General features: G+C 43.1%; 1 protein-coding gene across 1 annotated transcript in view; it reads right to left on the bottom strand.

The window, feature by feature from the left end:
- LOC128425891 (dipeptidyl aminopeptidase-like protein 6) overlaps positions 1–12,982 on the bottom strand; it is a 92,545-nt gene that overhangs the window by 724 nt on the left and 78,839 nt on the right. Inside the window, exons 9-25 of the mRNA XM_053412729.1 lie at positions 9,151–9,305; positions 8,961–9,058; positions 8,063–8,186; positions 7,943–7,981; positions 7,682–7,789; positions 7,360–7,451; positions 6,188–6,235; positions 5,978–6,096; positions 4,283–4,354; positions 3,175–3,282; positions 2,310–2,379; positions 1,652–1,846; positions 1,163–1,217; positions 932–1,031; positions 426–484; positions 255–327; positions 91–164 (exon numbers count right to left, since the gene is read on the bottom strand). Coding sequence (XP_053268704.1) covers positions 91–164; positions 255–327; positions 426–484; positions 932–1,031; positions 1,163–1,217; positions 1,652–1,846; positions 2,310–2,379; positions 3,175–3,282; positions 4,283–4,354; positions 5,978–6,096; positions 6,188–6,235; positions 7,360–7,451; positions 7,682–7,789; positions 7,943–7,981; positions 8,063–8,186; positions 8,961–9,058; positions 9,151–9,305 — 1,589 coding nt within the window. The remainder of the gene's footprint in view (positions 1–90; positions 165–254; positions 328–425; positions 485–931; positions 1,032–1,162; positions 1,218–1,651; positions 1,847–2,309; positions 2,380–3,174; positions 3,283–4,282; positions 4,355–5,977; positions 6,097–6,187; positions 6,236–7,359; positions 7,452–7,681; positions 7,790–7,942; positions 7,982–8,062; positions 8,187–8,960; positions 9,059–9,150; positions 9,306–12,982) is intronic.

The following is a 12,982-nucleotide window of genomic DNA, read 5'->3' as shown; positions in this document are numbered from 1 at the left end:
CCGCTGCGGGATCCCCGCCGGGATGGAGAAGTCCCTGAAGGTCTGAGACTCAGTGAACCAGGGAAGAGAAAGAGGAGCAGAACCACGTACCTGTAAAGTGTAGTTGGCCTTTTCATTGATGAGCTGTGCAATGAATTTAGCCGTATGTTGGAAATGAACTTTTTCTGCAAAATACAGAACAAGACAGATGCCAAAAACATCAGATTCCATTTTTTTTATATTCTCTTCGCACGTTTCAATAATTCTGGACTTACCATCAGCTGTCGGATGGATAATAAGAAACTTCTTGTCCATGAACTGAGACGCTCTATGTGCTAAATTTGCCATCTGCAGAGGAAAGACACACAGAAGCAAATGGGATCAATTGGATTTTACAATAATCAACTGGAATTTGAGATATTAAAATTGTCATAATGAAATCTTACTGCGTATGCACGTGGATCAGGTTTTGGCAATCCGAGGTATCGCTCTGAGAATGCAGAGGCTGGAAATAAAAGATGCAATTACTAATAAATACTTTTCATTGACATCAAAACCAAGTTTCTCTCTCGACACTTTGAGGAGTAAAAGTCGACATCTTCAGGTTTTTCTTCTCCACGCTCAGATAAATTCACACATGAACATATTATTTATTATTAAGTCTCTAAGCTGCCGCGGACCGTCATCATTTGCAATTCCGAACTCATCCGGTGTCACGGCACGTCTCTCGCCCCCTCCGGCAAAGCGAGAGAAATCAAATAGATGAGAAATTCGTCACGCCGCCAAATCCAGCTCCTCCTTAATTTGCAGTTTCCTGACTCGGTGAATCTACGGCTACAGGAGCTGCTGTCATCCTCTATCCCTCTCTCTCTCTCTCTCTCTCTCTCTCTCCATCACCCTCCTCATCACACAATTCTGCATTTCACACATTTCCATTCCTTTTTTCTCTCACCGTATAATTCAAAGTCAGTGATGGGCGACAGCACGGCTCCACACTTCACCGGAGTCTCCTCACCGCTGACCAACAAGCTGGTCACGTAGCCTCCGTACACCTGACACACACACAAACACACACACAAACACACAAACAAACACACAGACAGATGACACATGTTATCACAGAGGGTGACGTCCACAGACACATGTTCGATTCCTCTCAGCTCCACACTGACTCGTCTCTTACCTGTCCAAAAGCCCCCACTCTGGTTTTGTCAACATACGGCTCTTTCAAAATAAAACTGAAACAGATAAACATAGGTTCACGTCAGGGAAATCAATTGTTTGTCATGTTTTAAATGAACTTTCAATTGCTTCAGTAAATCAAGTTCAAAAGTGATGCACGGATCAGCTGGAGAAAAATAACAGGAGGATGGTAATATTATTTTGCAACTTTTTAAGTTATTAAATCCATATTTTGAATTCGCCAATTAATTCTTAAAATATACAGATATATTTATTATACATATTATAACATATATGGCCTCATGTTAACACAATTATCATTTCATAACATCATGACACAGATTTGGATCTGACAGCTCTTTTATTAAAGCATCTCCTAATATGATGTTTTTCTGTAACAACTCTCTGTTATCCAAATTGCTCTTTAACACCCGTCTGCTCTGGATGTTTTTCAGGAACACAATATGAAACCGTGCCGCTCTACACATACTTGAGCGCGTCCTTCTGATCCTGCTCCTCGAACACGCCCACTCTCTTCTGGATGCGGTGCAGCAGGTTGGTTCCCTGGAAGCCGCTCCCCCGGCCGTCACAGCGCATCACGATGGCTCCGAAGCTGCTCACCAGCACCGTGGACCAGTCCATGTGAAACTGCTCTGACACCATCTGACCACCAGGTGTCCCATCGCTGCAGGGTAACAAGGACAGACGGATTACACACACACATTCCTACAGAGGAAGTTTGATTGGTTCTCTTGCTTCTCTACGCAGGATTGGAAAGTTTAATTTATTCCAAAGATGATTTGAGAAAATAATGATGAAACTTCTCAGGATTAAAAATGTTTTCATGGAGGGAGTCTGACGTGTACAAGCAGAGCATGTGAGGCCAAGCTGAGATGTGAGGCACGGAGCAAAACAACAAAACGCTAATAACAGAATAAGAAGAACAGCAGGAGACGTTTCCTCATCCGCAGTGAATCAACCGTCTAGAGGACAAAGCAACGCATCCTTGTGTTTGATGAACACGTCTGATTAAAGTTCTGCCAAGAAAATCTCCCTCGATGAGAACAACACATCGGAGAGACGAGTGGATGTGAGTCACACAAACTTCTCCGATGTGTGAGTGTGTTAGAACGTGTGCTGACACTCACACGAGCAGGAGCAGCGGGTAGTGATTCGTCTCCACGAAGCCTGCGGGCTTCAGGATCTGCATCGACAAAGCTGCGAGGCAGACACACAATAAACACTCTTCAATTAAGCCTGATGAAACACAACATTTAATTCATCCTTTTAAATTTCCGCTATCTTTAATAATTACAAGCTGTGCTTCAACTAATTTCTTTTTCTGGAAATCGAATTAATTGGGAGACGCTAAAACAAATGACAAATAGATTTTAATTGCAGAAAGTATTTGTTTTTATATTTCTGCCCTAATGACAGTTTAACTTATGTGTTTTCAGATTCAATTATAATTAAAACATCACATTTAACTACAGTGGCAGAAAAAAGTTATTTAACCTTTTTTTTCTACATTAATCTGCCATGAAATGAGATCTGATCTTTATCCAAGTCGGTACAATAGACAAAAACAATAAGCTAATATCATCGTCTAATATATCATATCATAATCTTTGGGGTTTTTATTGAACACATCCATTACACATTGACAGCTCTGCTGCACCTTTGGATTTTAATAACTGGTTGAACATCCTTTGGCAGCAATAACTTCCAATAGGAGCCTCCAGCTGCTGTGGATCAGATCTGCTGACTCGACTAAAGTTAAAGATTTAAGAAAAAATACCATTTCTCTTACAGAACTGCTTCAGGAAAGTATGTGACGTTATTCTCCTCAGAGCAGTTTCTGCTGTCGTCTCACTAAAGAAACTGTTAAATTAACTTTTAACCATATTTTAAAACTAATTTCTACATAAACACAGACACAGATTTATTGTTCAGTATCTAATTTGCATGTTTCTGGTTGTTTCCTGATCTGTAACGTGACTGTGACACACGTACTGTAATCATCCATGTGGATCTCCTTGTACTCCACTGTGGGCATCTGCATGGAATCCAAGGTCAGCCTCAGGTTCTCGTTGCTCTCCAGTTTGTAGACTTCTGTTATACCTGCAGACAGAAAACAAGATGTGTCTTCATGTTTGGAGAGAGACGTGGTTCAAGTTCAATTTATACAACTGAAGTTACATCTTGAAATCAAAAACTAAACATATTAAAAGATTTTAAACAACAGAAAATGTGTTTACAATCTTCTTAAGCTATTTTTCTAGAATTTCACATTTATGTTTCAATTCAAACAGGAAAACACGCCCACACATTATCAGAATCCTCCCAGTCCTCCAACATGAACCTCCACTAATCCCATCCCACAGACACAGACATGAGAGCAGCGGAGTCTGTGACCTGGATAATCCAGAGTTTGCCCTAGAAAGAGAAACCAGCTGTGCTTATTCAGCGGGTAACAGGTGGTTTGTGCAGCCGGCTCATTGCCTTGGGTTGCACTGGAAGCTGAAGTCAGAGAGAGAGGGGGGGGGAACACACTCTGAACACAGGCAGCTTCCTCCCTGTGTTCCCTGATCAACACTCTCCCAACAACACGATGCGTTCTCTACAGATGTCAGTGATGTTAACTGTCAGTGTAGAAACAGCCTGTGAAACGGAATAAACTCAATTACCCACAAAAAAAAAAAAAATCACAGATGAACAGCTGCAGTTATAAAATCAAAGTGCAAACTTGTTTTAACAAAGTCAGGGCAGCGACCTCATGTTGATAAAAGATGACACACCGGCTGGCGCACACACACACAGACACACAAACACACACACACACTGTAGTAATCAAATTACAGCATGCTGATGTTGCTGCTGGGCAGCTCATAATTTAATGAGTACATCCATTGTGAGGAGTAATGTGATTACTTCCATCAAGCTGCACTTGGCTCTTGGACAAACGATGACTCAGTGCACAGGTGGACACTGCAGTGGAAACACGGCCCTGTTCCACAAGGTCATTTCTGATGTTGCTACTATATGCAAATGGTAAAAACAAGGCGGACTCGTCTGGAGCATCAGTTTGAGTTTGGAAAATAAAAAATGGTTGAAAACTCACTTTCTCTGTCTTGTGTCTCACTCTCCGCGTCTCTCTGCGTCTTGTAAATGGCCACGAACGGGATGTCGGGGCCTGAGGAGAAGAGTGTGTGGGGGGGGGGGGAACACTTCTTTAGTCAAATCATCATCAACATCAGTCTTTTTTCTAATAGCTAATAAACCAGTAAATTCTTTATTCTGCTTAATTTGACTGTTTTTCGTTTCTGGTCTGAGTCTGAATTGATCAAACAGGACAGAGACACGTCTGTCAGACAAAGAGGTTTATTCGTTAGTCTCTTGATTTATGTAACGCATCAGCTGGAAAGGCTCGTCCAGATCTAGGCCACAAGCAAAGTCCCTCTAAAGCCTCTAAAACCTCCACGAGGCCCGAGGACGGACAGCCAGTGAAGAGATTGATGCACTTAGCAAATTGTGCACAGGAACACTGAGGCTGCAGTTGTTGGACTCGCTCCCTCCTTCCTCCTCTCTCTCTTCTCGTGGTTATGATATTATAACCTCATCACATGAATTCTTCATTGACTCTCATTGATTTGTGGGTCGACAGAGAGGCTGTTTGACGGCATTAGTTTGGATCAGAGGTGATTGATTGATCAGCGATTACACTTTGAAGCTTCACGTCTGACAGAGATCACACACACACAGGACTCTTCTGACACCTCGGGCTCTATTTTTGTGGCAGTGTGAACACAGTGTGATGACATTGTGATATTCTTCTGATCTTGAAAAGTGTGTATAGATTAGAAGTGGACGCTTTGGAACGACAGGATCTTTTTTTCTTGTTGATGAAAACTTGCTCTCATACATTGCAAAGAGAAAAGACATCCAAGGACTTGGTCTGTTGACAGCTCGATGCCTCCAGTCGTCCAAACACATGACAAAGAAGTGCAGCGACTGTAGAATAACACAGACCTTCAGCTACTCAGATACTGTCCTCTTTGATCTGTGATGTTTTTCTGTTGCCAATTGGTGAAAGCTTCCTTTCAATGTCAAGCCAAGACGAACAGAGAAAACTAGATTGTATGCCTTCACCAACCAGTGTTGTTTCCATCTACAAGATCTGAGTTTTACCTTTGACCACTGAAATCCAATCACTTCATCTTTCAGTCCGAGTGAACATATTTTGAAAGGCCACCATGACCTTTCCCTTTTGCTACCTAAATCAAATCAGCTAATCCTTTATTCCAAATGAGTCTTTCCACCACATGTGAAAGGATTCCTTCAAGGCAGTCGGGAGATATCGTGTTCACGAGGCAGGAAATCTTCCCTTTTTTGTCCACAACATGAAACATAAAGCCTCAAGCCACTGAATGTTACTGGAGCAGAGCAATAAAGAAACTTTCTTTAATGATATCCTGAGGGATGTGTTATGAGTGTGGGCTAGGATTATAGAAAGGTTTATATCGTTTTACTTTCTTGCTGAGTTGTATTTTCTATTCATCAATAAATAAACGCTTATTATTTGTCTGTGTACAGTTATTCAGCAAGAAATCAACAACATGGCAGTGCAGCGGTGGAAATGTCATCGTAAAGTAAAGCATTAAAATGTTCATGATTAATCACCTTGTTCCACATAGAACACAGTAACGTAATAAAAGCAGAACTCTGTTAAACCTCAGCCCCGCTTGCCCTCATAAAGTCGTGAGGATGAACAGAGAGTTGCAGAAAGAGAGGAAGGAGACATGCAGGTGTTAGCTACCTTGGCAGTTGAGAAGGAAATAGCTCATGTTGTGGCTGAAGGAGCCGCTAACGTAGCCACAGCTGTCGGACAAGGAGCAGGAGAGGCAGCGGCGGTTGAAGGAACCAAATGTGTCGGCGCTAAGAAAAACAAAGAATACAGCCAACGTTTTGAAGACTTCCTTTTACTGTCAAAACCAACTGGTACAAAAGCCACAGGAGCAGGGATTACCTGTACAGATGCCTTCGCTTTGGACCATCCTCAGTGCTAAGGAAGTATCTGTACTCAAGCAGACAGAAAAAACACATATCGTGGCATTAGATCTGACTGAACTATAAGTTGCAGAAGTACAAGCACAACCTAATAGAGAAGGTTTCTTATAAATCAATGATGGAGGGAAAAAAGGGGAATGAATCCTTTTAGAAAAAGAACTAGGTCGAATCGTAGCCCCGTGGGGAAGAAGGGTTTTTTGTTTGGGAGAGTTCAGTTACCACTGCTGAACAAAAGAATGACTGTGTTTCTATAAACACATGTGAGCTCCTGTTAGTCGGATCCCAGTTGCCTCCTGGCCTGGAAGCGTGGGTGTGAACTGATCTGGGAGTGAAGGCGATGAGTCACACTCCTCACGGGTGGAGCAGAGACGGAGGGAGCTTTAACACTGAGCACATTTAGAGAAGTTTATTGTTTGTTAGTCTACGAGCTGGTGGAGGAACACGAGGCTCCAACACAACAGACAATAAGTGGCTCCTCAAAATGTAGCATCAGGGCTGTGAACTTACCATTGATCATAATCGATACACAGCTCGACGATAAATATGATCATTTGGATGGAAACAGTGGATCCTGGTTTCAGAACCACGGACAGCGACAGAAACCATTAAAACATGTGGTCTCTTGCTCTGTGTCTCTGTCCATGGTGCTGAAACATCCACCCCATTGTTTACCCTCTTATTTTTAAGCTTCCTTATCAGATAAAACTAACTGTTATATTATTATATTATATTTGAAGGAGGAAAACAAGTTTAAAAAAAGGTTTTGGATAAAAATCCATTTGAATCATCCCCTTCTTCAGTGTTGCCAGCACAGAAAGTGATTTCCTCATGTGTCACGTCATGGTTCCTCATTAGTTCAGACACGGCTGACGTGATTATCGTGTCAAGTCAAGGTTACAGGGAGAGAATAAATTCTTTACGCCTCCGCATTCCTAATCTCCACGAGGATGACAGCTTGACAGGACTTAATAAGCGCTCAATAAATTAATTAATGCTTCATCAATGTGACTTCTGTTTGCTCGGGAATAAATAATGCGCAAAGCCCCCCCCCCCCCCCCCCCCCCCAAAAAAAAAAAAACTTCTGCAAGATGTTGATGCACTGCTGTGAGTCGCTGTGAGTGAGGGGCTCACATCAGCTGGCTTTCCTCACTGTAGGCCAGGACCTGGGTCACATCCCAGTCTCCAGAGGTGATGGACTGGAGCGTGTCTGTACTGGTGTTGGGCTTTGAGGTGGCGAAAAGTAAACAGAGAAAGAGAAGAGTTTAGTACATGTTGTCAAGTTAAGATAAATAATTTAAAGAGTTTTTACTAGGAACTTATAGCATTTAAAGGTTTTTTGGTGTAGAACCTGAAGTATGATGGTTTTAGCATCACCCCGCTTCCTTTATCACTTTGTTGCTTTACACATGTTTTCTGATTCTCAGTATTAATCGAAAGATGAACATCCTTGTACCTGGGAGATGGACATGGAGATGTGGAAGAACTTCCCCCGGCCTCCTTGAGGAATCGCTCGAGTGAAGAACAGCTTGAGGCCATCTTTGGAAAACAGAGGCCTCTCATTCTAAAGACACACATTGATTAAAGTTACAAAAGCCAGGATATTGTCATGTCATTTTCAGATATGCAGAACAAAGCTTTTAAACCCAAGCAAGGTTAACACAATAGACAACTCAAAGATAAGTATATAGATAAATATATATAAATGTATTCTCACCTGTCTGTGCAACCATCCTTCACTTTCATCCTCGTGTTTCTGAAATCAAAAGCGTGACAGTTTTCACTCGGTGCATGAAGACGTGCAGCAGCTGAACGTGCTCACTGGACTCGGTCGTACCTTAGTGCAGACGCCTGTTGTGGCCTCACACAGTGTCAGTATGGAGATGTTCTGGGCCCTGTTCAGCCAGTTGATGGCCAGTTTGGTGGAGGTGGCCCACTTCACCATGGTCACATAGTATTCACTAACAAACAGAGACAACTTAACATTATTTATATTTCAAGGTCTGTGAATCAGCAATGTGAGAGCAGGTCAATGAAAATATTAGAAAATTAGATCATGAGCAAGAAATGTTCCAAAATGTTTCCATTCACTAGTTTTAGATCATGATAGAATTTAAAAAAGAAATGAATCATTTATGATCTCTGGCAGAGAAATTGAGATATTAGAGCAGCATACAGTCGCATAATGAGCCACAGCAAAGGAGAAATAATAAAATGGGTAGAAGAAAAAAACGACCCGAGCAAATGAGGTCATTAAACTTAATGGAATCGAACATGGAACCACATTAGGTGAAATCTATCACTGGAGAAATAGAATTTACAGAATCTACAGCAGCGATAAAACACATGTGAAACCCTCGATGTTAATTTATGTACATTCTTCATCTAAGTTAAACCTACAAACAAAATAACACACAAATCATTTAATTACCAATGTCCTTGGGTTGATAAATGTGGGTGGACCTCGTTCAATAACAACAAACACACACTGGAGTCAAGTCAATGACACACGATTGTAAGTGTGTGTAAGAGCTGCTGTGAGTCTTATTAAAACTAGAAATACAGTTATGCAGTTGAAGACATTTCCTCAAGATGTACTTGAGATATCATATTCACAAGAACAGGAAGGACTGACTGTGGCCGGCATGGAGGAATCAAAATGTGATTTCATGCTCTTTGTGCAGGATGATTTGTTTGGTTGAAAGTTTGATTTGTGGACATTGCAGACGTCTCACCCTATCCTGGGATCATCAGGTCTTCTCATCTCGATGGTGTGAAGAGGTCCGTTGAGGTTCACGACGTACAGAGTTATAACTGGATTCTCTTCACCGGCCTGACGAGGAAAAGAGAAAGAAACCATGCACCTCGTCTATTGTTGAATTTTATGTTTCAGAATGTGTTAAATATTAAGGCTAAAGCATGTACCTTAGGGTAGTGGTACTCTTTCCCCATCGGGTACGGTGTGCCTGTGAACATGGGCAGCTCCATCCTGGGCACCAGGGTGTCGTTGATCGTGGCGTAGGCCAACCTGGCTCCATCTGGAGACCACCAGTGAGCCACGTGGGAGCGAAGGATCTCCTCTGGAAGAGACAGAATAAAATGACCATCAATCACAAGGACAGGGAATAAAAAAAAACTCTCACAGCAGCGTCGTGAATTAACGAGATGGCTCCCGGCCAACAGGACCACAGCGTTGTTACCTGTCAGCAGGAAATGAACAGGTGATGTGGGAAAGTAGAAAGTGCAGAGTCATTAGTGGCACATTCAGAAGCTCAATAAATTGTTCTTTGCATAAATGCCGTCACCTATTGGCCACGATAGTTAGGAAAGGACATGAATCAGTCAACGTAAGTCATAAACATAGGAAACGATAGTTAAAGCCACTTAAAAGGACAAAAACATCTTTTAAAATCAGGTCAAGGTGGCAAAGAATAAAAAGTTACACGCTCTGCTACCTCCTCTCTGACCTGTTCTCTGTGTGAACTCTCTCACTCACTCTGCAGCTCTGTTTCTTAAACCTAAACACAAGAGCTTCCACTGCAGCGAATGCTCAGGTCATAAATCACAGGAGCTTTTAATCTCACAACAGCCGAACATCGACCAGAATAGACCCCGGCTCCATTCCCCACAAATGGACCGAACAGCAATTCCCCACCAGGTGCACAGCGCACTTAGAAAGATAACTTTACTTTCTTTGGGGTAGGGCTGTGTGTGTGTGTGTGTCTGTGTGTGTTAGAGAGTGTGTGTTTGTGAGGTTTCATCAAGAAACTACCTCCCTTGAGACGGGTGTGGATAAAGTTATGCAGCAGTTACACTCTATAGTACAAAGAAAAAAAATTGAGGCCAAGAGCAGACACACACACACACACACACACACACACACACACACACACACACACACACACACACACACACACACACACACACACACACACACACACACACACACACACACACACACACACACACACACACACAAGGACGACAAGTCCTCAAAATGCATGTGAATGTGTTAACTGGTTATATGTCACCACAGCATGAGTAATACCTGGACCACACACAAACACACGACTCTGTCAACACACAGTGACTCATTAAGAAATTATGCAAACAACATTTCGCCGAGGGAACTCGTTGACAACATAAAGCGCGGCCGCGACATTCCCACTTCATCATAAAGTCTCTGGCGCCGCCGCAGACGCCATCGCCCGACTTCCTGTTGGAATCCGCCACGAGCTACGTTTATATCAACTTTTGCAATTAAAATGTCATTAACGCTGTTTATCTGCGGGACTGGGCCCAGGCTTTAGGGAATTAACAGACATCAACTACCAATTAGCATTTTCATTAACTGGGCATGCTTGGTGGAATGACTTTATGTGCAGAATCATTTGACAATCACCCGCAGCACTTATGTATATTTGTTCTCTAATGCACTTCTGTTCCAGAGCTGGACACTGTTAAAGTATTTATAAGTCTGGACATCTTTATGCTCGTGGCTCGAGGAGAAGTCGAGCTAATGGCAGCATTTAGTCGGGTCAGTCTTTGCTGCCCTGGCCTGTGGTGCGGCCGCCTGCCCCCTGCTGGCAGAGCTCTGCAGGGACTGAATGGATCTCACTGCCTGGTGCTGAACGGAGAAGCACGGGCCTGGCATTAGCAAAGATGAAAACACCTCAAATAAAATAATAAAAAACGATTTCCCGCATGGACAGCTCCACCGGCGCCTCCTAACTCCAGCAGCGGCTCCTTAAAGAGCTTTCCACGCGGAGTGGAACCGGCAGGCTGTCGGCTCCGCTCGGCTGGGGACGCCCGGTCACCTTGACTAGTGGAGGAGAGACTCGTTAAGTTTCCAGAAGCGTCCTGAGATGTGAACAAAAGAAAACGAAGGGACAAAAGAAGAAGAGAGTGTAAATGAACCACTTGTGATGAGCTCATTTTCTTTCTCTTTAAGTAATGAGATCGTGTCTCTTTTTTCTCGACGGCCAAGGTGAGCTGTCTCATCTCCTCCCGGCTCGTCCCCCGTCCCCCGTCCCCCGTCCCCCTGCACAGAACACATTATTCACTGAGTGGAGGATATTATTAATGCATGAGATACCAGGAGTCAAGGGGCCGGTGGGAAATAATGAGCCCAAGGTGACAGCTTCAGGTAAACAGCCCGAGATAATGAGGAGGAGAAAAGCGTATCAAACTTCCCAGGTGGCATTTGGATGAGTCTCTGCTAATAGCAGGAATTCACGAAATCTACCTTTTGAGAATATTAGTCCTACGGTGGGAATCTGTCTCGACTAAGTGGGAAAATAGTGAGCACATGTTTCCAACAGGGGGCAGCAGTGTCACATGCTCGAAGGGACACAGCTTTTGTTGTCATTCTTGAAAAAAAGCCAAATGGGCTGTTATTTGCCCTCTGAATATTAATATCCTGCAAAGGACATAAAGTGCTTTGACGAGTCAGATTTAGATAAATATACACGGACCAAATCCAATTAGGCCTGAGATTTGACAGTGGGGGACACACCCTCCTCCCCCCCCCCCCCACTCTCTGACAAGCAGGTCGGTCACATGACATGATGACATACCCTGCTCTTCATCCAACACGCAAAACAGAAGAAGAAAAAAACGTGTTACTATAAATACAGCTCTGTTACCAGCGCGCTGACGGAGGTGACAGGCCCGGTGATAACCGAGTGAGAGCGTGACGGAGTGTGTGTGTGTGGGGGGGGGGGGGGGGGGGAGAGATTTTACTCCGAAGCCTCATCAGCAATTTGTGCCTCAGTACAAAGAGAAATCATCGCTGGATGACGCAGGAAGAAGATTTGAATACAATGAGATGTTTTCACAGGTCTGGATTAAGCAGAGGAGAAAACAACACACAGAGTTCAGGGAAGGATTCAGACACAGCAGGAGTTCTACTGAAAGACTCTCTGGATCTGAAAGACTATCTTGTGTATTTTCACAACAATTTTACACGTGAAGTTCAGTTTACGCATTAAACAAAAGCATCGCACTCTGTGTCTGAATCAGGCGAATAAGGTCTGTTGCTGTGGAGGGTTACCTTGGCCTGACTGTGGGGTTTGAAAGAAATACTGAGGCTCTCATGCATTATGGAAGAAGCAGGATCCAGGATTTCTGCAGCTTCAACATCACCACAAACTAAATGTCAGGATATCACAGAAATCTGCTGCTTCAGATTTCTGCAGAGCTGCAGCAACACTTAACTTCTACATGTGACATTTCTTTGTTTGACGGATTCTGAAAAGGATCTGAAGCAGCTTTCAGACCTGCAATGCACTCGGGAGAATCACCGGACGTTATCCAAAGGGACAAAGAATGTCCAAGTGAAAGGTTTCAGACATTCTCCAAAACTTCTCCTGTCAAAACCCAGCAGTGGATCCTCAGCAAAGAGTGAGGGTGTTGATGATGTGTGTAACGCAAAAAAAAAAAGGAAACAAACATATCATAATGAGAACGAGGAGCCATACACCTGAAGATGTGCTATAGACGAAATTAGTGATGTCCTCAGCAGATTTTATACGTTATTAAAACATCCACGGGAGTCTGAACATAGACCTTTATAGACCTGTTCCTTTAGTGTTTAGTGATAAGAAGATTTCATTCCGGATTATCCTCCACTGACAGAATCAAAGAAATTGAAACAAACCTTCAACTAATAGTGAATTTCCCCCAAACCTGTTTCCTGTTTGTGATTCAGCTCGACGCAGTGAAAAGTTATATTTGCAGCCGTGTGTCTCAGAACAGC

The sequence above is a fragment of the Pleuronectes platessa genome, chromosome 20 (assembly GCF_947347685.1).
Source record: "Pleuronectes platessa chromosome 20, fPlePla1.1, whole genome shotgun sequence".
Classification (NCBI taxonomy): Eukaryota; Metazoa; Chordata; class Actinopteri; order Pleuronectiformes; family Pleuronectidae; genus Pleuronectes; species Pleuronectes platessa.
This window is presented reverse-complemented; position numbering and strand designations above follow the sequence as displayed.